The 24,798-nt window shown below is 41.2% G+C and overlaps 1 protein-coding gene across 6 annotated transcripts; it reads right to left on the minus strand.

Moving 5' to 3' along the window:
• Nucleotides 1-775: 775 nt before the first annotated feature.
• tnk2a (tyrosine kinase, non-receptor, 2a) lies at nt 776-24,595 on the minus strand. Of its 6 annotated transcripts, none has more exons than XM_085419120.1 (22): nt 24,513-24,595; nt 22,846-22,915; nt 15,199-15,361; nt 14,974-15,044; nt 14,487-14,687; nt 13,603-13,752; nt 13,090-13,185; nt 12,692-12,873; nt 12,481-12,607; nt 12,237-12,383; nt 11,999-12,093; nt 11,432-11,626; nt 10,674-10,765; nt 10,518-10,562; nt 10,200-10,435; nt 7,656-7,859; nt 6,941-7,560; nt 4,771-4,909; nt 4,081-4,176; nt 3,083-3,210; nt 2,462-2,518; nt 776-1,911 (listed from the first exon to the last, which is right to left on the minus strand). In XM_085419120.1, exons 3-22 carry the CDS (start codon nt 15,359-15,361, stop codon nt 1,905-1,907), a joined length of 3,051 nt encoding a protein of 1,016 aa, XP_085275246.1. In that variant the 5' UTR covers nt 22,846-22,915; nt 24,513-24,595; the 3' UTR covers nt 776-1,904. The 6 variants fall into 6 exon arrangements, 5 of the variants coding, with proteins under 5 accessions (XP_085275246.1, XP_085275245.1, XP_085275242.1 ...); XM_085419119.1 differs by having other exon boundaries at nt 24,407-24,589; XR_014913364.1 differs by lacking the exons at nt 22,846-22,915; nt 24,513-24,595 and adding an exon at nt 17,395-18,141 and having other exon boundaries at nt 2,195-2,518.
• Between the last annotated feature and the right edge of the window lie 203 nt (nt 24,596-24,798).

Genomic DNA, 24,798 nt, shown 5'->3' on the forward strand with positions numbered 1-24,798 from the left:
TCTGCAGCCCATTTCAAATCACCTACAAACGGTGTTCATAATTCATTGCATGTCTCAGCTTAAACTAGTTGTCTCAGGCCCATTAAATGCTGGCTCATCCACTCACTACTACTGGTATCAAGCTCCCTAGAGAAACCTCTAGGTCTTTGTGTTTCCCCGAGGAAACAATCTCAGGGATTAATTTTGGCTTTCCTGTGTCGAGGCCACACATCAGATACCTTTAATACCTGCCCACTCACTTTTACCACTCGGAGAACGCAGCCTCAGGATCCATGCTCCCATTCCCTTACATCTTCTCTTAGCCTGATTCCAGTGTCACATCGTGCTTCAGGGTCCACTTGCTCTGGTGTAAACAAAATAGTTTTAGGGGGATTTTTTCAGTTAATTTGACATTATTTAATCAAAGGATTAGTTTATCCCATTAAAATCAGACTTCCATATCCTTAACATCTTTGCCAACCACATATGTAGAGTTCCATCTCCGCTTTGTGTCTTCCAGTCTTCCCGCTGTATCCAACTAATGAAATAACCACAGGAAAGCTTTCAGAAATGAGATTACAGTTTATTATAAAACAACGAAGGCCATATTTGCATTTTACATTTGTAAGCAACTCAGATTAAACAGTACATTATAGTCAGTGTCACATTAAACAGATTTCATAGTTGAGCTTAACTGAATGCTTCACACATACTGAGTTATGACTGCTATAAACATATTCACCAAGCTGCTGTCTGAAGTTTAACTTTCCAGTTTTGTTGTTTGTTTTTTTGTAAAAAAAAAAAAAAAAGAAACTTTTCCATGTAGCTGTTAAAATTTTTAATATCTGCACACGCATTATGAAATTTGGCATCGACAGCACGTAGCAGTAGCCCACTAAATCAAGTGCGTGACAGGTTCTTCAGCATGATGATTATCATACAGCAGAATCACAGTAAGATATAATAACCATGAGTTTAAAGTAGCAGTAGATATCTAATGTGCAGAGATTTGACTAATACCCTGTATCCACGAGGAAAAGGTAGGAATATTCCTATAATAAAAACTAAAGACATCACTCAGAATTCCTGCTGTTGTAAAGCCAGAAATGTTTTGCTTAAAGGCAACCTGTGGAGTTCTTGAACTCTCAAAGCACTATGAAGCAGTTTTTACGATTCACATTGCAATTTGCCAGCGACGGCAGGAAAGACGACGACATGGGATGTGAAGAATGCAGGTTTCAAGACTTTTGAATGCCTTTTTACATGAAAACTCCACGTGGAACCTTTAAGACACAAAAATACAGTAATAATAATAATATCTGATATGCCTTCAGTCATATCAACATTTTCACTTCACTGATAGATTGTTCTTCTGACCAGCAGTTAGCATCTTTGTTGACATGCTCGGTAAAATGTTTTATACAACATTAATTGTATATTTTTCCTAAAAGTGCAACTATACGCCAGCTCATACCTCCCTGATTCTTTTTGACAGCAAAAAGCCATTTGACATTACAGTAAGCTTATGCACACACACGCACGCAGACACACACACACACAGGCCTCTACAACAACCTCACAACCAGAAAACGTCTGCAGCAGCTACCAGCTGAAACAAACTCTGGATTAATGCAATGATAAAAAAAAAAAGAACAACCAAAAAAAAAGATAAATAACAACTGTTCAAGTAAATATTGTGAATCATGTAACAGCTGCTCCTTTAGGTTATAGTGAGCATGCGAGTGACACAGGTAGTAGCAGGTATTCACACATGCTGCTTCAGAGACGCTTTTTAATGGTCATTAAAAAGCGTCTCTGGTCTTTGGAGCAATGAGTCATCCTGCCGACTCTGTGTCAGCGCGCTGATCCAGATGAGCTCGGGAGCTTGTCAGAAGGTGACTGCCGCTCAATTTGTCCTCCTGCTCTCACTTCCTAAGAAGCAGAAAAACAATGTACAATATCAGCTTCTTTGTTTAGGATTCTGTACAACAGCAAACAATCGCTGAACGCTGAGTGTTTAAGCTCTAAGCAGGGCTGAAAAATGAAGCCAAAAACTGCACTTCCTGTAGTGGCCACTGGAGGTTGGCTAGAAAAAAAAAAGCAGTGAATCGTGTGTTAAAATTCCTAAACTTACAGAACAAATAAACATGTTGCCTCTACATCTACATTTCCTGTTCACAGTTACTCATATTTCTAACTAAGCTCACCTGCTCACATTTTTATTGGGGATGCGTGAATGACAGATGGATTTTTACGAGGCTGCTGGTTTTCTGTTAGCTGTCACCACAGCAGAATATGACTTGCTGACCTCCTCTTGACCACGTTTGTGCTGTTATTTTTTCCTTTTTTCTTTTTTAATTTTTGCAGTGTAGTCAACTGTACAAACAGAAATCCAGATACTTTATCTTACTGCAAACTTAATAGCAGGAGTCTGTGTCTGTATTTTACAAATCAAGCCTGCAAGTCTTAGTGGATAATTTACCTCTGGCTCCAAAAAGCTCCCACATTCAGCGGTTCCACATACTTTTGACACTGCCCCCTAGTGACAGTAGCAGGTGACAAAAGTTTATTACTTTGATGAGACAATGATCGCCGAGTGTCAGCTGTGTCTGAGCTGACATATAATGACGCTTACTGTGGACAACAAATAAATGAATGACAAAAGCAAAATCCATAAAGTTAGATAAAAGTAAAAATGAGAACTTGAGGTTTTATTTTTTTATTTTTTTACAAACACTCTTTCCAATATGACCAACTGAAAATCTAAAATAAGAAAATTACTTGAGAGATTATTTTAGCTCAAGTTCTTTTTCTCACTGTGTCAACAAGTCAGAAATTTGACAGCCACAGGTTAAGAAGTGTATAAAATTTTCCTTAAAAGCAACCGGAGCAGCAGTCTAACAGGAGGATGGAGGAAGCAGATGGATCGTTAGCACATTTGTGCTTGTGCTGTCATGTCATGCTGACAAACTTAGCGGCACATTAAAAGCAGGTTTCAACCTGGGAGAGACATCAGCCACTACAGACAGTAGTAACTCAGAGCTCAGTACTACAAAAAACAAAGTGGGCATCCGCTCTTTTCTGTCCATTTACTGTTGATTACCTGTTGCGATGTGGTCCGTATGTGTCCAGCATGACCGTGCTGGCATGTTCCAGGTCCCACTGGTGATGCTGCAGCAGCTCCTCGCACTCGGCTCTTGAACGCAGCCCTAGCCGAAACAGCTGCTCCACCTACAGCGCAGATGGTGAAAGAAGCATTTTAGACACGTGATTTACCATCATTGTTTTTACTACATTTAACTCTCTTCTTGCTGTTCTGATGCTCTTTTGCAGCATGAACACTGGCTTTCTTTAGCAACAGAAAAGCTCCCACATCCTAACCTTTATGATGACAATAAACTTTAGCTACCTATGTACTTCTCAAAAGCAGAGCCACTGAATCGCTTAAATGTTAAAATTGAAAGAAAACAATTTAATCCAGTTTCATTAATTATAATAAGACCTTTAAAAGCACAGGACAAAAACAATCAGTAACCTCCCTAACTCAATGTGTGTGTTTACAATCCCTGGTATACAACCCTCTTTCAGTTCTATGGTTGAACGTGTCATTATTAGTCTTGTCTTTATGTGACAAGACTAAGCCAAAATGTAGAATCAGCATGTGGAAAGCTAAGTACACCCCATGATTTAATAGCTTGTAGAAACACCTTTAGCAGCAATAATCTGAAGTAATTGCTTTTTGTAGGACTTTATCAGTATCTGACATCACAAGCTTGAATTTTGGCCCGCTCTTCTTTAATAGTTGCTTCATTGAGGTTTAAGTGCATTCATTTATGCACAGCTCTCATACCTTCCCACTGAGGTCTGGACCTTCGGCTATTGCAACACATTGATTCTTTTCTTTTTCAGCAATTCTGTTTTCAATTTTGTACTATGTTGGATCACACAGTTTACAGAGCAGTTCATGGTCCATCAGTAACTGCAAGAGGTAACACACTTAATAGCTGTTAATATGTCACTTTTTTGCGCTCTGATTCATTTATATATTCTTTGTTAACGGCAACAAACAAACTAGGAAAGTGTATAGACAGACAGTTGCACCTTTAAATGGTTTATGGCCTGAGGGATGCTCCACTCGTGGCTCTGCAGAGCAGCCTGACACTCCTCTATCGTGACACCGTGCACAGCTCCTTGGACCTGACAATCAGACAATAAACTTAACGTCATGTTTGCATTTTAAAGAAGTGCAACTGTCATATGGATACACATGAAAAGAAATCTACTTTTATTTCGGAGAGTAACTCTGCGTGGGCACATTTGTTACCATGCTTGTACAAAGAGAAGAAGTGACAAAACGAGCAGGTTTCCTTCTTTTCAAACTCTCTCAGTCACTTATGCAATGAATCAAACTGTTTTTAAATTAGCCACAAGCCCCTTGAAGTTTTTCCCTAATTCGCAGTCCCAATGAAATTAGTAATAAAGTTAATGATTTTCTTTTTTAATATTATTCTTCCTCAGGTAATGTTAAAACCATATGAATATGATTCAAATCTGCAGCTTTTTGAGCATTACATTCTCACAATTAAAAGCTTTGTTGATAAAAGGATGTGAATTCAATAAAAAGGGACAATTTAGCTTTTCATGTGTTATCTAGAAATCAGTGACTCTAATTTGTCTGCCTGTGGAAAACAACAGCATTCGGTGTTTGTCATTTCTGTGACTCTCAACAAATAAAAGTTATGACTTTTTTGTTTTAATAGAAAAAGTGACATTCCTTATGATCTCCCTCACCTGTGTGATGCTCTGTTCCCGTTGAATGCTGGGAGCTGCAGCTCGGCCGTTATTGTTGTTGTAGGAGGTGTTCGGTTTGGCTCCACTAGGGTGCTGCTGCATCATAGGTTTGACTGCCGCCATGTTGGCTGCTCCGTATCTGTTAAGAAACATGAAATATGGCATATGAATTATTTTGAATGGTAAATGGCCTGTATTTGTATAGCACTTTACTTTGTCCCTATGGACCCCAAAGCGCTTTACACAACATTCAGTCATTCACACACTGGTGATGGCAAGCTACATTGTAGCCACAGCCACCCTGGGGTGCACTGACAGAGGCGACGCTGCCAGACACTATTGCCACCGGGCCCTCTGACCACCACCAGCAGGCAATGGGTGAAGTGTCTTGCCCAAGGACACAACAACCGAGACTGTCCGAGCCGGGGCTTAAACCGGCAACCTTCTGATTACAAGACAAACTGCCAGCTCTTGAGCCACCATCGCCCCTTAGCTGATGATGTTTCTCTGTGAATGACATCTGAAATTTTACTGTTGCACTGAAGAAATTCTCGTAATAATAAGTCTCTGACGACATTTTCCAACTATAAAACATTTATTTAGCATAAGCTTTTATTTGCTTTCATAACTGTGTTACTTAAAAAGTTGGGATGCTGTGTAAAATGTCAAATTTCTCATTAGTTTCTAATTACGATTCCTCTGTATCTTGTTCCAGTTGTACGTTACTTTTGGTTAATTTCCCGCCGGTGCGACTGTCTGCCCCACTCTTATTGTCTGCTCTTTTCTGGGATTTTTTTGTTCTCTGGGTGAAATTGCATTGTTGATGTCAGAGGTAAGAGGAGAAAGGCCGGACTGCTTTGAGCTGATCAGAAGACGACTGTAACCAATCACAACCAAGGTATGAAGAAGAGCATCTCTGAAGTCACTGCATGTCAAACCTCCTGTCCACTCCTGTCAGCTAAAAACAGGAAACTGACACTACAGTTTGTACAGGCTCACTAAAACTGAATTACTGAAGATTGGAAGACTGGCGCCTTGTCTGAGGAGTATATTTCCGCAGCAACATTCAGATGGTAGGGTCAGAAATCATGGATCCATCCTGCCGTGTATCAACAGTTCAGGCTGGTGGTGGTTGTGTAATGATGTGGATTATATTTTCTTGGCACCAAATGAGTGTCACTTAAACACCACAGCATACATGAGTATATTTTGCAAAATGAAAATGAGTAAAATGTGGCCTCCACAGTCACCACGTCTCAGTCCATTAGAGCACCTTCAGGATGCAGTGAAACAGGAGATTGGCATCACAAATGTGCAGCACCTGTGTGATGCTTTTATGTCGATATGGACCCAAATATCTGAGGAATGTTTCCAGCTCCTCGTTAATCTATGGTATGAAGACTTAAGGATGCTATGAAGGACAAATGAGGTCCAAACTGGCAAGTGGTTGGTGAGCGCAACCACTTGCCAGCTCCTCTTTGTCTTTGGTATCTGGTTTAAAAGCTTGCTTGTTTTCTGTATTGGGGTCCCCCCTGAACTCAGCACACAGATGTGAGCTTTGTTTCAACAGCTTGACGACAAATTCAAACAAGCTGAAAAAATATTCTATTACAACAAATGCTAATAAAATAGCAATGCCTCATGCCAAGTGATTTGATGACTCACTTTAGCTCCTGATCTTCATGAAAATAAATAATAATAAATAAAAATTATGTCACATTTCAACCTAGGTGTTATTCACATAATAGTGGATATTTTTCACTTGTTATTTACCTTGTGGGAAATTTGGAAATAAATATATCCGTGTAAAGTCAGTAAGCGCTGAAGAAGGAGCACACGTGCCATTTAGTTAGTGTCACGCAATGCTGGGGTTAATTGGATGATCCCTCACATGCACAAACACCCCAGGTACGCGTGTACCATTTCACTTGATTGGTCCCATGTTATCAAGTCCTCAAATCCTCTTTTTTTTTGTAGGGTGCAGTGCTGATGTCAGAGCCATAAAAATCTCTAACACTGAGCTGGCAAAAATATAATGTTACCCCAACATTACATTTGAGGACTATTTTTTGTTTATACATATATGCTCTGGAAGAAATATAAATTATCAAGGGAACAAATTCGTTTTTTGCTCTCCACCCATAAAAATCTGCCTCCATGAAAAACTCACCTCTCCAGAAAAGCTGGTCTCTCCGGCAGTGGGACGGGGGCAGAGCTCTGCGAACTGTCAATCAGTGAGGAAAGGCCACGCCCCTCACGAAAGGCGAGTGGATCCAGTAAGGACGTGGCGGAGTACGATGAGCCAGGAAGTCCTAAGCGTGAGGAATGGGATGAAGCTTGAGGCAAAGAGGAAGACGACGATGGAGAGTTGGAGGACAGGAGTGGACCCAGCAGTCCCGATGCCCGACGGGGCGAGACGGCGAGAGGAGGAGGTGGCAATGCTACAGGTGACGAGGAGCGGGAGCCTGGCTGAGAAAAGGCGTGGTCTCTGGGTGGGATCTGAGGGGGTGTGTCATCTTCGTTGCCCAGTGAAATGGAGCTGGTGCGTGCTTCTGGGTTTATGGCACGGGCGGAGAGGTTGTGTTTGGAGGGACGCAGAGGAGGGACGGGACTGCGAGGAGGCAGCACAGGCCTGTCCTCAAAGCAGGAGGCAAAGGAGGAGGCAGACGAGGGAGATGGAGGGGGAAGATGGATCTGTCGGTGCGGGCCCAAAGGAGCCAGAGGCATGGGGAGTGGGGAGGAGGGGAGGGAGCGGCCTGTTGCCATTGGAACCTGCAGCTTCACCATCACCTACATCAACAGAGAAACAGCAGCTTTATGTTAGCTTGGGTGATAATTTAAAAGTAAAAATCGATCCCGAATGGCATTAATACAGCTTTCACTACCTCCCTCTGTAGCTCCTGGAAGAGGTCAGCTGACTGGGATTCGCTCCTTCCTGTCAAGCCACCACCAGCGGATGAAGAAGCTTCTTCAGTCAACCCTTTGTATATGGACCGCACTTCCTGGTCCTCTGATTGATCCTCAGCCTCTGCAGTAACTTCATCGTACGCTGGCTGGGGGAGAGGCCAGTCCAGAATGGAGGGAGTGTCCTGAGAAGACAAATAGATACAAGGAAAAGTTATCCAACGTCATTAAGATTTTTCCTGCATAACAAAAACAAAGTTTGAGCCAGAGCCAAAAGGAAATCATCACTGCTGCAGTAATATTACTTCTTTGTGTTCACTGGGGTTTGAATTACTCACATATGTCGTTATTAATTCTTCAGAAATAACCAGAAAATGCACCGATTTCCATCAAATCATCATTACATTTATATTTATTTATGCATAGTTACCCACTGTTGGTCAATAAAACCTGACTTTCAGCCAGAAAATCCTGAAAAATTGTTTTGCAAAGGTCTGGATATCCTCTTTCTTTCTTTTTTTTAATGTTCAAGCCAAGATATTAAGTTAACCTTGTTTAGCTAACAGTACAGCTCTGTTTAAAGAACTATTACAGAACCCAGAAGTTGGAAGTGGTCATTTCTGGTTGACCTATTAAGGTCCACCTCCTCCAGGGTTAGAGTTTTGTTTTAGTCACAAGTTTCAATTATTCAATATTGTTATATTGTTTGTTTGGTGGTGGTGGTCACCAAAGGTGATGAGATGGCTTACAGGGAGGAGGTCAGCGCCCTGACACACTGGTGCCAAGACAACCATCTCACCCTCAAACTCACAAAGACAAAAGAGTTGATAGTGGGCTTCCGGAGGTGTAGGGAAGCACACACTCCCATCACCATCAACACCGCTGCTGTGGAGAGAGTGAGCAGCTTCCGTTTCCTAGGCGACATCTGGCGAGGGATCTCACATGGTGAGTACACACAAAACAGTGAAGAAGTCGCAGCAGTGCCTCTTCTTTCTCAGGAGTCTGAAGTGATTCAGCATGAGCCCCCACATCCTCAGGACCTTCTACTGCTGTGCCATTAAGAGCATCACCACGTGGTATGGCAACAGCACCGGTTACAACTGCAAAGCTCTCCAGAGAGTGGTGCTGTGTTCTGAAAGGATAATTGGAGGTGGTGGTGTTGCCTGAGGAAAGTGGGTAGGATCATCAAGGCTCCAGTCACCCCAGCCATAAACTGTTCAAACTACTTCGGTCAGGCAGGAGGTACTGCAGTATCCGTCCCGAACCAGCAGACTGAGGGACAGCTTTTTCCCTCGGGCCACCAGACTGCTGAACACTGCATAGACACCTCACTCTCACCTACCGGAACTTCAACACTATGCACTCCATAATGTACATATATGCCATTTTTGTGTACAATATTCACACTGCTGACCTCTGTATATTTTACATATATGTATGTGTACACACACACACACACACACACACACACACACACACACACACACACACACACACACACACACACACACACACACACACTTTGGCATAGATATTACTAATGTGCATACATCCTTAAAATTGTACATATTTATTCTTATAATTCTCACATTCCTGCTCTTATATTTGGCTTGTTTCTTATGTTTCTTGTATTTTTTGCACACCACTGTTGCCTGTGAAGCTTGCTCACATGTGCTGTACCAGTGTACCAGTAATGTGACGTGACACTAAAAGTGACTTGATTTGTTTGAAATGCTTTTCTATTCCCATGTGAAGCACTTTGTAATAGCTTCCTGTCTTAAAAAGTGCTATATAAATAAATTTTACTTTTACTTCAAAAACTTCAGTATAAATATCATGAAGCTGCAGCTTGGTCAGGATGATTGAAGGCAGACTGAAGGTATGAGGTGGAATTGCTGTGCAACTCCGCTGAAGACCACTAAAGCGTGAACGTGTACATTATCAATCAATAAGTACTGATCATCCATCACATTGCACGCGCCTTGGGTGAATTCAAGTGGAAGGGGTTATTTATGACATTTCTAGGCCAAAGGTTGGACCACTGTCTCTGGGAAACAAGACAGCTCATCATTTGTGAGTACTGGCAAAGATTTCAAGCTGTGTGTGCACCACCTACACTTGATTGAGGATACTGCCATGCATGTGGCCGTGTAAGGTCCCTCGTGTCTTGAAAACCTTTGAACTACATCACAATCATTGTTTAGTTGTAGAGGGTGAACTGAAAAGATCAGATGGCTAATTCTCCAGATGAGCTGGGAATATAAGACCCCTCTGCTGTGATTACAGGATGGTTCCACTCAGGGAGTGGGTGACATTCAAAGAAAGAAAAGAATCATGCCAACCTCAGCTTGATCAACCCTCAACAGTTCATTAAAAGACAGTTCTAGGCCATAATGAAAGGGGAAATGGGACTCATATTGGTCAATGCAGTCTTGAAGTCACATTAGGTGAAGTTAAAAAAAAAAATCTCTTACTAATGAGGGTAAGAGCATCAACTATTACAGTCTGACTCAGGTCTGAGCTACCTTTAGGGTGTCCTCATCCAGCTGCCGAGACTCAGTGAGCGGAGAAGGTGTGGTAGAGCTGAAACTGTCATCGGTGAAGTCAATAAGCGACACCTCGCTCTTGGCTGAACGCACGCCTGTCCCCTCCCACGGCCGAAGCTTCAGACCTAGGGATGCTCCCAGCTTCTTCAACCCAGACGACGTGCTGGCGTCTTCCTCGTCATCGTAATCGTCCATCACAGAGTCGTAGAACGGCTCTGGACACACATGAAACTCTAGATTTAGATAATTGCTTCTACTGACATGCATGTGTTTGAAGGATTAAAGAAAAAATCTCACTCTTGAGCAGAACGGCAGGTTGGGGTGGACGAGGGGGAGGTAGCTCTGATAAAAACAGACAAAGGCGTTTAGGTTCGATTTGACATGCATCGGTGTAACAGAAAAGTTAGATCACTATTCAGCAAAAATACAGTCTCACGGCACAAATGAATTTACTCTTGGCACGGTTGGGAAGTTTGGTCGGTCTCGCAATGCCTGAATCCATTCCCAGGACATCAGGAGGGTCCATGGGGTTCCCCAAGTACAGGCTAAGGAAAGAAAATCATTTTTATGTAATAAAAGTTTAAAATTGAAAATAAGTCCAAGTCCTGTCCTTTAACTCATACTGAAGATGGTTGAAGCTAATAAACATACTTGTTAATAACATGTTAATAATCCCGTTGTAGGAACTGGAACATCAGTAAAATTATTTCACTACTCCTCTATTGTTGCAAACAGTGCAGTGATGTGGACGTGTCTTCTAAAATCCTCTAAAGCTCAACAGCAAAACATCTGTTAAACTATGCATGATACACAGCTGCCCTCTAGTGGGGAGCTGCAGTATAGGCAGTCTTAAAATAGTACATGCATGGTTTCAGTTAAAACGCAATTTTAGTGCTTTGGCTTTATGTGATTTTTCTTCTTTCAAACTGATTTTTTTTTTTAGAACTGTTATCTGTTCTCCTGCCTTATCATTGTGGAATCCTAATGTAAATAACACAAATCTATAAATCCTCCTTCCTAACCTGTTTTAAAGAAGAGTCTATTCTGTAATAGATTCATTTTCCAGTCTTCTATTTCTGCGTTCTGGACTTGTGGTGGGACTCTAACATTAGCCCAGCAGCCTAGAGCCATCCATGGACGCAGAAAGCACAGTCACATCTGACGAAGCACACTGTATGACACTACATTACTGTAGGTACTGTATCATTAACCTGTCTATGCGGTCTGCGTGTCCCCAGCTCCTCTGGGGGTCTGTGTCTCCATGTCCAGTGTGTATAAAAGAGTGTTTAAGTGGCCGGCTGATGTCCTGGGCGGAAAGACCGGCGACTGACGTCACTACATGACGGGGAAACTGACCGACACGCAGTGTGCGCCTGTTCTGACCTCGCCACCAGTAGTGCTCTGCCCTGAAAACACACAAACAGGTATGAAAACAACGTGGTGACTGTCCTACAGTAATGTGCATTCTTGTAGCAGTACACGTTCTTAATTGCCAACTTCTGGGTTTTAATTTAGTAGTTAGGTAGTTACAGACATACAATATATACGATGCACACACGCATATTAATGTGATAAGGAAGTCATAAGATTATAATTGCAGTAATTTTCTACAATGTAAGGAATCCAGTTTCAACGGGAGATCCGTTGTGTAGTAGGCACTTACATAAGCACGACTCTCAAACCCACTAACCTGATTAAGAAACTGCTTGCTCTCTCAAAATCAGGCTAAAAGGATGCCTTACAGGCATGTTCTAGCTAACAAAACATCACACACTGACCTTCCTTCAATGATGGTGATAACATCATTCATTGTAATCTGGAGCTTGTCTTCCTCCTCAAAGTCCTGCAGGGCTCTCATATCTGTGGGCATGGTCTGCAGAGCACACACAGTGTCGTTAGTGTCACCAGCAGAGTCAAAGACAGCCTTTAGACATGGAATACATACTTGCAGCCAACAAAGAATCGTTTCCTAAAGCACATTTAGTGATTACGATCGACAGTGTTTTACTGTGCTACCTCGAGCAGGAAGTCTCTGAGGGCAATGAAAGTTGGTCTGTCTTCAGGTTTGGGGCTCCAGCACTGCAGCATCACATTGTAGATATCCTGAGGACAATCGTCTGGTTTACACAGCCTCTCAGCTTCCACGTCCACCTTGTGAAGGATCTGTAAACCGACACATAAATAATGGCGTGATTAGCTGAAGCTAATGAATAATTCATTTATTTTATTTTTTATGTCAGAGGGTTGTTCAAAGATGCACCTGGCTCCCATTCAGACCCAGCCACGGCTCCTGTCCGTGGGTGAACATCTCCCAAAGGGTGACCCCAAACATCCAGGTGTCAGATGCGTGAGAGAAAGTGCGAGACTTCAGAGACTCTGGAGCACACCTGGAGAGATCGGTGAAAAACAACTGAGACGCTGAGATAATGAAACACAGATAGTATGTAGAGACAGAAAAAAGTCACTCTCACCATGGGAAAGGGATTTTGTGGCCTTCCTCCATGACGTATTGGTCGGTGTGTTTAGGCAGTGCCCTCATTAGGCCAAAGTCTCCAATCTTCACAGTTTCATTGGTGGACAGCAGCACATTACGGGCTGCGAGGTCCCTGTGGAGGAAACGCTTCTGCTCCAGGTAAGCCATCCCACAGGCCACCTGTGGAGAAGGTGTGGAGTGACAGATGGGAGCATTTTTGCATTCTTACACATGGGAAATGTCATAAAATAGAGCTGTATCTCCAACAAATAAATATTTAAATTTAAACAAATGTACAAATATTATGGAAACTGTACTCAAGAAAATCTAATAGAGAGAACAGTGTGATAAAACTGAATTTCATTGTGGGGTTTTTTCCTTTCGGCATTAACTGACCTGCACGCCATAGTTACACAGCGAGGAGATGAGGATGTGACCCTGCCGCTTTCTGAGCCGATCCAACAGGGAGCCCAGAGGAGCCAGCTCAGTCACCTACACTCCAACAAACAAAATGTGCTCAGAGCTCATTGTGTTTATGTTTTGTGCACTTCTTTTAAAATATATAATCCCGTCTGTACTGTTTTTCAGTGCTTTTTTAAAAAATATGTTACATCTGGAAGCGGCAAATCTTTAACTTGTAGACTGTGTGAACTCTTTTGTACTTGAATTTCCTCTGTGTGTGGGAAACACTGATCTTATATTCAGGGCTATTCTAAAGTAGCCAGACCTGAGGCAGCAGAAACTCCTGCAGGCTAAACTGAGCTTAACAGCTCTGAAACATTCAGCGTAAAATCACTGAAAACATCTGATAGCTCAGCAGCTACAATGTATCGACTGTTGGAAATAAATCAAGCTCTCAAAAAGAGGACAAACTCCCTCTTATAAGTGTGTGTGTGTCTCATGGATTACCATCTTCATAGGCTGTGTGAGGACGATGCCATACAGGCGGATGAGGTTTTGGTGGCTCAGTGAATGCATGGCATTCACCTCTCTGATGAAATCATCCAGACCGTCTGAGTCCAGTACATTTGATTTCAGGCATTTTACTGCCACTGACAACTACAAAGAAAAGGAGAGCTGATTTTAGAGAAACCTCTGTAAAAAATAAATAAGTAAATCACTTTGTGGAGTTCAAATGGGATGCTCTAACTTAAGAGGAAGTGACAAATACCCAGCAAATGTGTCCTTTTGGGGCATGTGTGGCCTCGCTGCGGGCAGACCCACACAACCCACAGTGGGCCGCAGAACACGCGTGATATTTCAGAAAATGAAAGATTGGACTGATAACATTCACTTCTTTTTCAGTATATCAATAAGATTCATTTTACTAAAATGGTTTGAATCAGTCACCTTCTCTCAGCCTCATATTTCTGACTGTGTACTAAAACATGTTCTGTGTTTTCATCTTCTCCAGAATAGTCACATTTCCTTGTATAATGTTTCTTTTTTATAAATAATATACCAGCCAACATGCCAGTGTGGGCCCTCAGTGGGTAGCTGTGGGTGAACTGTGGGGCTGCAAACCCACATTTATCCTACGTGGGCCCCTAGTTGGTGTGCACACAGAGCCCATGGCATCTTTGCCCTTTCTACCTCCTACGTAGGTTTTCTCATGCAAGGAGACTACGAGTTGCCCACAGATATATTTCTTACAGGCCCAAAAGGGATAAACTGCTATGGGACCCACATGCTTAGCCTAGATGGGACCCAAGTGGCTTGTTTGTGGGCAAACACACCCTGAGCCTCTATGTCATACATTCTCAGCTGCCTCATACTGTGTTTCTTCATCTCACCACTCTGCCGTTGGGTGCAGTCCACTCTCCTCGCCGCACCACCCCGAATGTCCCGTCTCCAAGCCGCTCAAACAGCTGAAGCTCCGACTCTCTAATCAGGCAGGTGAGCGCGGCCCCTGACTCACTACTGGCCGGGGCCGCGGCAGACGATGCCCCGTGGGGCTGCTGTGTGTCAGCGTCCGGTCGTTTCACTGGAAACACCTGCAGGGCCAGAAACTTCTTATGCATGCGAACACGCTTGATTTGAATCTGAATGAATCTAAATTAACCTATTTTGATAAAAGACACACATAGACCATGTGACATAACATGAAAAAATAAAATAAAATTAGAATCAAAGCCACATCAATACAAACTAAAATTCCTTTTCCTAAATATACCTGAGGGTGAAAGCAGACATTTTTACAAATGCAGCTTATACATGAATATCATATTGTGAGATTGCAGCCTTGCTTGAGCAACTTTCAGGACAGGAGAGGTACTGCACCTTGCTCATCCAGGATTTTCTTTTATAAAGGGCTCGTCTCCTCTTGACTGCCTCCCAGAGCCTCCTCTGACCTGGACCAGCAAAAATACAAACACAAATAAACCTGGATTTTATTGTATGTTTATAGTGTATTTTTCTAAAAGATAACACACAGACACATCTGATATTTGTTTAGATTACCTGTTTATCACGTAGGTTTGGGGTGAAAAACACTTAAAGAGGTACCTGGGCGTCCCATGCCGATCTTCTCCAGGTCTTCATTCTTGACGTAGTCAAAGTGTGAGAGTCGTGTGACGTTGAGATCATCACGGATCCGAAGGAAGTACTGCTGCAGCTGCACATCTGTCAGCAGCTCCAGCAGCCACTCTGTGCCCTCCTCACACTGCATCTACACAGCAAACACACATTTCACCTGCATCAGGATGCATACAGTGCTGTTAACAGCCTCCAGTTTTAACATAGCTCTGCTTATGCGATTGAATTGTTCCATTACTGAGCGTGATGTTAATGGACCCCATTAATGGGCACACTGTAATGTGTGCTCTAAGTGCAGGAGCTACTCTCAGCTATGAAAAGCCAAAATGACTGATGGGATGTGACATCTGCAGCACCAATGTAATGATTAGATATCTGGAAAAGCATCAAGAACAGAAAACAATAAGTGCTCATATTTTAAGAAGCTGGAGTAAGAAAATTTGGGGCATTTTTACTCCTGAAAATGACTTTCAAGAGTCAACAAACACATTTTCTGACAATTGTTTAGGACGCTACTGTTTCATCTTTTTTTGCAGATTCCCCAGCAAAATGTACTTTCTGCTGCTCCTTTATTTCCCAAGGGGTAGCCAAAGTGGATAGATCTGCATATTTGATTTGGCACCAATTTTACGCTGGATGCTCTTCCTGACGCAGCCCTCCCACTTATCCAGGCTTTGTGCAGACACGAGGAGTACACTAGCTTGAGACCCCTTAAGGCTGGAATTTGTGTCTCGAAGCAGGAGTCATTTTTGCATGTGTAGCAAATGTGCAGATTCACAGATTCACAAGTTGAAAGACCTTTAAAGTTTTTCACAGACTTTAAATTATTAACTAAAACCAGTTTTGCACCATTTCATGATAAGCAAACTACAATTTCCTCTTAACTAATTGCTTTAATTGTATACCGTATACGGTGACAATATACTACAACATTTACTTTGCCTTAATCTAATGTCACTCTTACATACAAACTTCACTTACTGATGTCAAGCCTAAAACCAACAGTGGTTTAATTTAGCCAAGAAAAGAGGAGCTAGCCAGGCTCTATGTGAAAGAGAAAGATCCAAGTAAATCGCATCTAATTAGCAATATTCTGTGTTTGTTGAGGCAGAATAAGTGAAGTGACAATTTTCTTGGATAATTAATAAACATACAAAATGTTCATTAGATCTTTAGAGTGTTTGTTAGCGTTACCTTTACAGCATTTGTCTGTAACTGTAGTCTACAGTCTTTGTTAAGCTAAGGTAAACAACCACTAGCTCTAGCTTCTTGCTTTTTGTATAGCTTCATCCTAATATTTCAAAACTATTAAAAGATGTAAACGCATTAATACAGCGCTGTCATAGAGCTCTTTGCAAAACTAAACTTTACCCTTGGGAGCAGCACATTAAGCACAGAAACATGTTTGAGTTGGCTGAAATCCCCACTCCATAGACAAACGCATGTTCAAACAGCCCCAATTGTGGAACCATGACTTAAGCATTGGACTAGCATTAGTAGGTTCGCTCTGGATTCAGGACCCCAACACAAAATAGTTAAAATTTAACGGAAGCAACATTAAGTGTGAAGGCTTTTGTCTGCCATTCACAATTAAAAACCAGAACAAACAAAACAAAACAAAAAAATCCAGGCAGAGGTACGTTAAAATTTCAAAATGTTGACCTACTTAATCAAAAGTAACTTTAAATTTTGAGATACTCAATCAGTAAGTCAAAATTTTGACATGAAATTTTGAGACAATAACCCAAATTAACTTGATATTACCTCTGCAGACTTGCAGAAACAAGCTTCCATAATTAAGTGGCAGGAATACATTTGTTTGCTTGTTTGTTAATTTATTGCTTTATAGTCAATTGCTGTTGGGTAATTTTAGACCCTAAAACTGAATTCAGAATGAAGTTTTTTGGTTTAACTTATAACTGGTGCAGTTACAGGGTTCACAAAGTAGACACTGTTTTTTAAACCATGAGGATACTAAATAATTTAAACAGACATCAAATGAATTCTGGTGTCTGTTGTAAGATTAGACCCAAGATCAATACACCTGCATCCCCACACCCACACTTATATTCATAGAAAAACACTGAACAAAAAGACACAGACATAGTGTAATTACAGCCAGAGAAGAAGAGATGCTGCACATCCACCCACAACTTCAGACTTTACCATTTGTCCACCGACACTCCTGTCTCCCGCCTCTTCATCCTCCCCCTCCCCCTCTCCTCTGGTGTAGGGGAGTCGCTGGTACATATAGCTCTCCCCCATACTGCAACAGCTCCTCTTGTCCTTTTTGTATTGAGCCCTCCTGTTTCTGCGCTATTCAGAGGAGGCGTTAGCTCTGCTGCCGCGCTCCCCCTACTCCGAGTCTAGTTTGCTAATCTCCTCTCAGCTCCATGACCTTCTCCGCTCAATCGATGCGCGCATGCACAAACACGGACACAAACGCACCGGGAGGCATTTGACGCCACTCTCTCCTGTCGTATCACCTAAAGCTATCTATAAACTCCTTCACTCCTCCCTCCCACTGCTCCTTTCTCTCCCTGCTGACTCACGACTTCCCGCAGTATCGGACACCTCCATGCTTCTCCGTCTCTCCAGCTTTTCCTCCTCTCCTCTTCATCTCCTTCTGGCTCAGCAGCCAAGCCCACTGTCTGATGTTAAATAATTCAGCAGCTCTAATGAGAGGGCGAGTGGAAGAGGGAGATCTTAGAGGAAGGAGGGGAAAGACTGCAGATAAAAAATAGGTGGACAGATGGATGGTCAGGCTGAAGAGAAAGGAGATGGAGACAGTTCCCAGCATGCATTTAATAGATTCTGACATGCAGATGGCATAGGCGCTAAGCTCAACCCAAACAAGCAGAACATTTCTAAAAGATGGTAACGTGATGTGGCCATCAATTTCAGGAAGTGTCAGAAACGTTGCTGAAATCTCTCATCAAGTAAAAACTGTGAAACAGTCACTGATTGCAGTTTGGCAGACGAGAGGATTTCTTGCTTTTCTCTGTTCTATATTAACCGAGCACAGTACTGTTTCAGGCAGATCATGAGGTCAATCTCAGTCACAATCCAGGCAGATCAGCTGATCTCAATCCCAGATCACATCAGCTGACGCCTCAGCTGATAAGCTTCCGCACATCCAATTAGCAAATCTCATATAGGGCGCGCTATTTAAGCTGCTTCAGATTGTGTACAGTTCCTGCATATCTGCAAAATTTACATTACAAACCATCTCCACCCCAGCCTCGGGGGGTGGGGGTCTTGCTCCTGCTCTTAGAGATGTGTCCCAGAATAAAGCTATACCACTGAATTTAAATTAGTGCAGATGGAAGTCACAATCCTCCTTTTACTACAGCAGTCTTAAATTATAGTCCTGCTGTGAGTCAAGACAACCGTAATTTGTCTTGACTCACAACAAGCAATTAAGATAGTTCTGTGAGGCATTTAATCACTATTTAATTAGAGTTTAATTGATCAAAAAAATACTGGCAAAGAATGGAAAGGACAATGGCTAAGGAGCCCAAAGTGTGCCTAGAACACATCATTACACCACCACCAACCTTAACTGCTACACCCTATTCAGTACCTGCCATCCGAATGTCACGGCAGAAATCGAGGCCCATCAGAACAGGCAATGTTTTTCCAGTCTTCTGTTGTCTAATTTTGCTCAGCCTGTGCGAATTGAAGCCTCAGTTTGCTGTTGTTCCTGTTCTTAGCTGACAACAGTGAAACCCAGTGTGGTCTTCTGCTACCGTAGCCTATTTATTCAAGGTTCAATATAATATGCATTCACAGATGGTCTTCTGCTTGCTTTGGGTGAATTCTAAATCATTACCCAAATTATCTGGGATATCACTCATTCCCTCTTTTATATATATTCCTAAAGAGTTCACTTGCAATAAATATACAATTGTGCATATAAGCTACATTGCCTGTCATGTCTAGGTGCAATCCTAACATCAGCAGCAAACACTGCATAGCCTTTATGCATTTACTGTGTACACTCATACTGTTTATAGCAAAATATAATTTATTAGTCAGTTTTAATTCATTTGAGCAGACTTAAAACAGATGTTTTAGCTATTTAACTAGATTAAAAAAACCCAAAAACATTTCACGATTATCAACAACATATGGATGCTGGATCAGATATAATATCTGAAAATCAGAATATCAATTACTCCATGAGATAATTTATTTTCTATGCAGCTCTAATTATTGTGGAAAACATTTGATTGTTTTTTCTCTTCTTTTCTTTTTGAATTTATATTATTAACATAAAAGGATCTCAGTGTGGCTTTTTCTTTGTTTGAACTGGTTGAGAAGTGGGTGGGCTGCCATATACAGTTTCTGATCTGATTACGTATATCAAAGTACATCTTGTTTGGCAGTTAAAGCCGTTAACAGTGTTGAAGTGCAGTGCTGCAGATCCTGCTGTAATTCAAAAATGAAAGAAAGGCAAATGTGAGAAACTGGGCTGTTACTATTAGCAACATGTGACAGCAAGATGAGCTAACTGGTGCATGAAGTCACTGGTTGGATCATTCATGCTCATGTATGAGTGTGTGGGCGCATCTGCGGCCTAAATGAGGACAGAAGCAGATCTTTCATCTCTGCACGGCATCATGTGTTTTATTGAGGGTGATGGTCCAAAAATAGGAGAGCTAAATTTAGCTTATGTTCAGTGGCAATAGGAGGGAAGTGGCTGCTTAATTTTTCTCTCATCTTAGCATCAGATATCTGAGGTTCAATCGGGACTGTCAACGTGCACAGATGAGGATTTATTCTGCATATTTCATCCCTGGCCCGTCCTGGTTTAGGCAGAGCATGACATGAATTCAACAGCACCTGGTAGAATTTCCTGCCATATTTGTTTGTGTGTTTCAATATTTCTGATATAAGTCACCTTAAAAGAAAAAAAAACACTGCAGGAAAAGAAAGCTTTGAGATTCATTCAGCCTGTGCTTTGGAAAGAAAACAACAGTTTTCTTCTGCAATTTCATAACTAATTCAAATGTTACACCAAATATTTGGTCACTAGAGTTAATGAGATAAAAAGTTTGAGGTTTTGGTTTCTTTCTGTGAAAGAGGCCACAATGCAGCAACTCCAGCAACACTTGAAGGAAGATGAACAACTTTAATAATTGACCAACGCGTTTCGGCTTGTGGCCTTCATCAGGGTCATGAGGTGTCAACATGATTTTTCTCATGATCTTGTGTAATTTAATCGCTTGTTATATGATTTAAAACTGATCCAAATGTTCCAGTCAAGAAGGGAAATGTAAACATGATTGTGATTTAATGCAGGTGAAATATTGCTGGTCTTACTGCAAACAGATGAAAATTAGTAAACTGAAAAGTAGGGCTGGGCCATATCATACAGTTCATAATACTGGTATAACGTTAGGAATGATAAGAAAATGTCGATATTACGTGCTGCACAATAATGTTTAATATTTAGTAGCTACTGTTATATTCCCATATATCATCGTGATGTTGTTTATTCTATTGCTCTCGTTTTCTTCTGCTTGTTTTCTTTTTTCTTTCTCAACAGGTGATCCAGGTGATCGATATATGTATTTTTTTTTGTCTGCTTATTTAGTTGGTTTGTTTTTTTGCCCTTTATCCCCGTCCCTCTTCTCCACTGTTTTTTTCCCCTCTTCTTTTCTCCCTTTTCTTTTCCTCATTCAAGTCTGTCCCATATCTAGCAAGTGAAAATAAAAAATAAATAAAATAAACAATAAAAGGTGAATCAAATAGACCACTACAGCAAGGCTGGGATGGTCAATTTGGTAAAGTAAATCCGTTGGGCATCTTTCCTCACCTTTAGACAAGATTTCTGATGACAAAAGAACCAAACGGGACAGGCGCAAAAAAAAAAAGGAATGATAACAAAATGGAATATGGCGATAGAATATGGGTAAAACGCGCATGTGCAGTGCCTTTGTTTTCATACGCACATGGCAGAAAAAGTAAGGCAGCGACGGAGAATGAGAAGGGCGAAAGCGGATCGTTAAATGAAACGGATGAACCAGAATTGGTTTGTAAAAATGCTGCAACTTCAGTGATGTGGAACTGGTTTGGCTTTCGTCCGTCAGATACACAACAAAGCACATTTTTTGGTAGAGCATGCAAGCGGCCCGTCGTTATTACCGTGTTTTTCGGAATCTAAGTCGCTCTTAAAATTCTTTGATTTTCTGAAAAATCGACAGTGCCTTATGTATGAATTCTGGTTGTGCTTACTGACCTCGAACCCATTTTATGTGGTACACAGCGCTCGAAAATCTGTCAAAAAATGTTTTAGTACAACTTTGGTAGCTACGAAGCCACACCGCTTGATGGATTGTCCGAGCATTATGGCTACCGTAGTCAGGAGCCTCGCTGAGTGATACTGTGCTTCAACATAATATTACCGTATTGTGTGTGTATAACCTGTATAACCTTAAGTTTTGTGGATATTTTACATGGTTCTGCTCAGGATATGTCGGCCAATTTCCACTGGAAATGCCTTTTGGTTAAACTGTCAGCAAGGAATTTGCATTTGCACTGTTACATTTTTATATAACTTTAATGCACATAAAAAAACAGCTGCTTGTTTAAGTAAAAATACATTGATGGGGTTTTTTTTGCACTAATAAAGTTGCAGAGTTGTAAAGTTTTTTGTCTCGCGTCAATTATATCGTCAGTTATATCATTATTGCAAATTTTCAAATATATATCGTGATAAATATTTTTGGCCATATTGCCCTACTGAAAAGAGTAAAATATAACTGTCACAGCAAACTCCTTATAGAAACAAATCTTACCACAGACATTTTGGTCATATCTCTAGGCGACTAAATGGATGAATGAGAACCATAAGCTCACTTTCAAGGGTCAGCAGGATATAAATATAAATATTGCACGAGTTTGTTTTTTTTAGTTTAGCTTATACTTTTACCACACATGCTGAAAGTTACACATTACAGCTTCTTTAACAGCTCAGTCCAAAGTTAGGATATGATCAATGACTCATGGCTCATCCCATAGACACAGGAAGCTGAGAGGAATAAGGACACTCAGCTGATTTTTTACTTCCATAACAAATGGATATATGTCAGTGCAACAATATGATTGGCTGTTGGGAGACAGGTGAGGTTGACGGCCATTATTAGAGTTACAAACTTCTCATATTCAGGATTTGTTGAGTCTCGTGTCTCTCTTTTATAAAGTCTCTAGTTTCAATAATGTTACTGGGGAGGCCAAACCATGACTCATAATGTTTAACTGTATGTTTCCAATCCAGGTATGCAGTGTATTTGGAATAATTTCCATGCTAATAAATGAAGCTGAACAATCAGATTCTTTCTAGATGTTACTGCATAGTGAATCGAAATCTGATGGTTCTATGTGTTGAGAGAGATGAGGCATTAGTAATTAGTAGGAACTGAGAATGTACATTAATATTTATTCCTATAACCAACTTCCAAATACACACAGTGCTAGTCCAAACAGCTCCAAACCATAAAGATCTGCACTTCTAAAGGTAACCTGAGGCAGCAGAGACCACCCTCAGTTACTTTGAGGCATTTAGTGGAATTGGTTGTGAACGGTCATAATGTTTTGGCTTATCTGTCGCACCCTGCAGGGGTCCTCTGGTGGAGTCACTGGAGGTCATCTGGCTGCAGCCATGGATGAAGGGACTCCACATCTACACAAAGTTAAAGAGAGACGGAGAGCAAGTCAGTGTCAAAACTATTAACAAGAAAGGAAAAAAACAAAACACTTCAACAAAAATTTCCATCTGCTGCTGTGAAGAGAGCAGCAGAAAAACTCTCAGAAGCAACAGCCGGTAGAAATTGTGCAGGAGGTGAAAACGAGCACGCAGGAACAGGCTGTGCCCATATTGTCACCACGGGGGAGGCTCAGACAGACCTGCTGCCTCATCGCTGAGAAAGAGTGTAAAAAGTCAATTGTTTGAGAATGAACTCTTTTAAAAAAGATTTTAAAGTGTAAAATGATTATTTTAGGGTTTAAAATTGTTAACTGTTTGAATACTAATTCAAGTGATCATAGACAGTCTTTCACACTATTGCATCTCATTAACATATGGCAGGAGGTGCGTTTGAATTCATAGTGTACAGGATTTTCTGCATTTCACAGCTGTTACTTTACTGGCTGATTGACTAACTGCAAAATAAGTAGGCTGACAAATGCTCTCTAGTCCAAAAATGACTAATGAATGTGTTTGGTAGTTGTGTTTGTAATCTCTCTCTACTTATATGGTAGTTTCTAATGCGTCCTCTCCAGAATTGGTACGGCAAAGATCAGGCCCCCTGGAAGGCTTTGGAAAATGTGAAGGATACATAAGTTTTGGACTTTTAATAATAGATAAAGACTTAAATTGGATAAAAGTTAGTTTTTTCACTATCGACTGTTGAAATTTCAAAACAAATAATACATTTTGTAACCACAGAACAGTCTGTGCCCATAACTTTTTCTGTAATTTTGCCCTTTTGCTTATTTCTTACAAATTAAGCTCAAAGTTTAGTGGTAACGGTTACTTTCATTTACTACAGCATTTTGTTATTGTGTAGAAAAACTGTGCCCTACTGCTGAAACTGCACTTCTTTTTTCTTATATTGAGATATCTCAGATTGAACGTGTAGTTTACACTGACAGAAAGAGGTCTGTTCTGATCCAAGTGGGCTGCATGCGGCCCACAGTGTAAAATAACATCCCTGCCCTGCAGAACCACACCAGACATTGCAAGACTATTTAGTGCAGCTGCACACTGATAAACTGACATGTACATATAGTGGGCTGGCCCTTTATTCGTGACTAAAGATAAGATTGCTTTATGTTTTTGTAAAAGTTCCACATAAAGTTAAATCAGTCAGATAAACAGTTGAGAGTAAGCAGATAACATCTCTCTCATGCTGAGAGCAGAAAAGATTTTAATTCATCTTCTCAGTCAGTCAGCCTAAAGCTGATTAGCCCTAAGTGGACACACACTCGTCCCAATACAATGAAGAGCCAAGGCTAATAATATTACACCCCCTTTTTACACTGTTTTATACTTTTTCCACTATTGTTCGCTTGTAATTTTTTTATTTATGAACTTAACGTGTTTGTTTTGGTACAACATGTACAAAAACCATATCCAAGAAAGAGCAACAGAGATGACCCCCATCGTACCGACCTAAAACGACGGGCTTTCCGGAGGGGACTGTCCCTCTCCTCCGGTCACTCCTCACTCTGCCCGCCGTACTCAGCCGTGCCGTTTATCGGGTATCTGTGAAATTCACCTGAACCGTTATCTCCGTCTCTTTCCTCCGTTAATTCCGGGACGCTTCCCAGTGAGCGTGCAGGGATTTCAGAGCGTCACGACACGTCAGAAGACGGAACTCGCCAAAATAACAGCACATCTTGTTTAGAAATTCAACTTTCAAAATAAAAGCACACGTTACAGAAGTTATTTTATTTCCCGCTAATTTTTACGTCCTCTTTTCACACTTTACCATTACTTCATTAAATTGGAGGAAAGTATTTGATTTATATCGGTTGTCCGATGTAGGGTTACTTGCAAAACTC

Source organism: Rhamphochromis longiceps, linkage group LG9 (assembly GCF_057381845.1).
Source record: "Rhamphochromis longiceps isolate RC_006_pf linkage group LG9, R_longiceps_female_GT1.1, whole genome shotgun sequence".
Lineage (NCBI taxonomy): Eukaryota > Metazoa > Chordata > Actinopteri > Cichliformes > Cichlidae > Rhamphochromis > Rhamphochromis longiceps.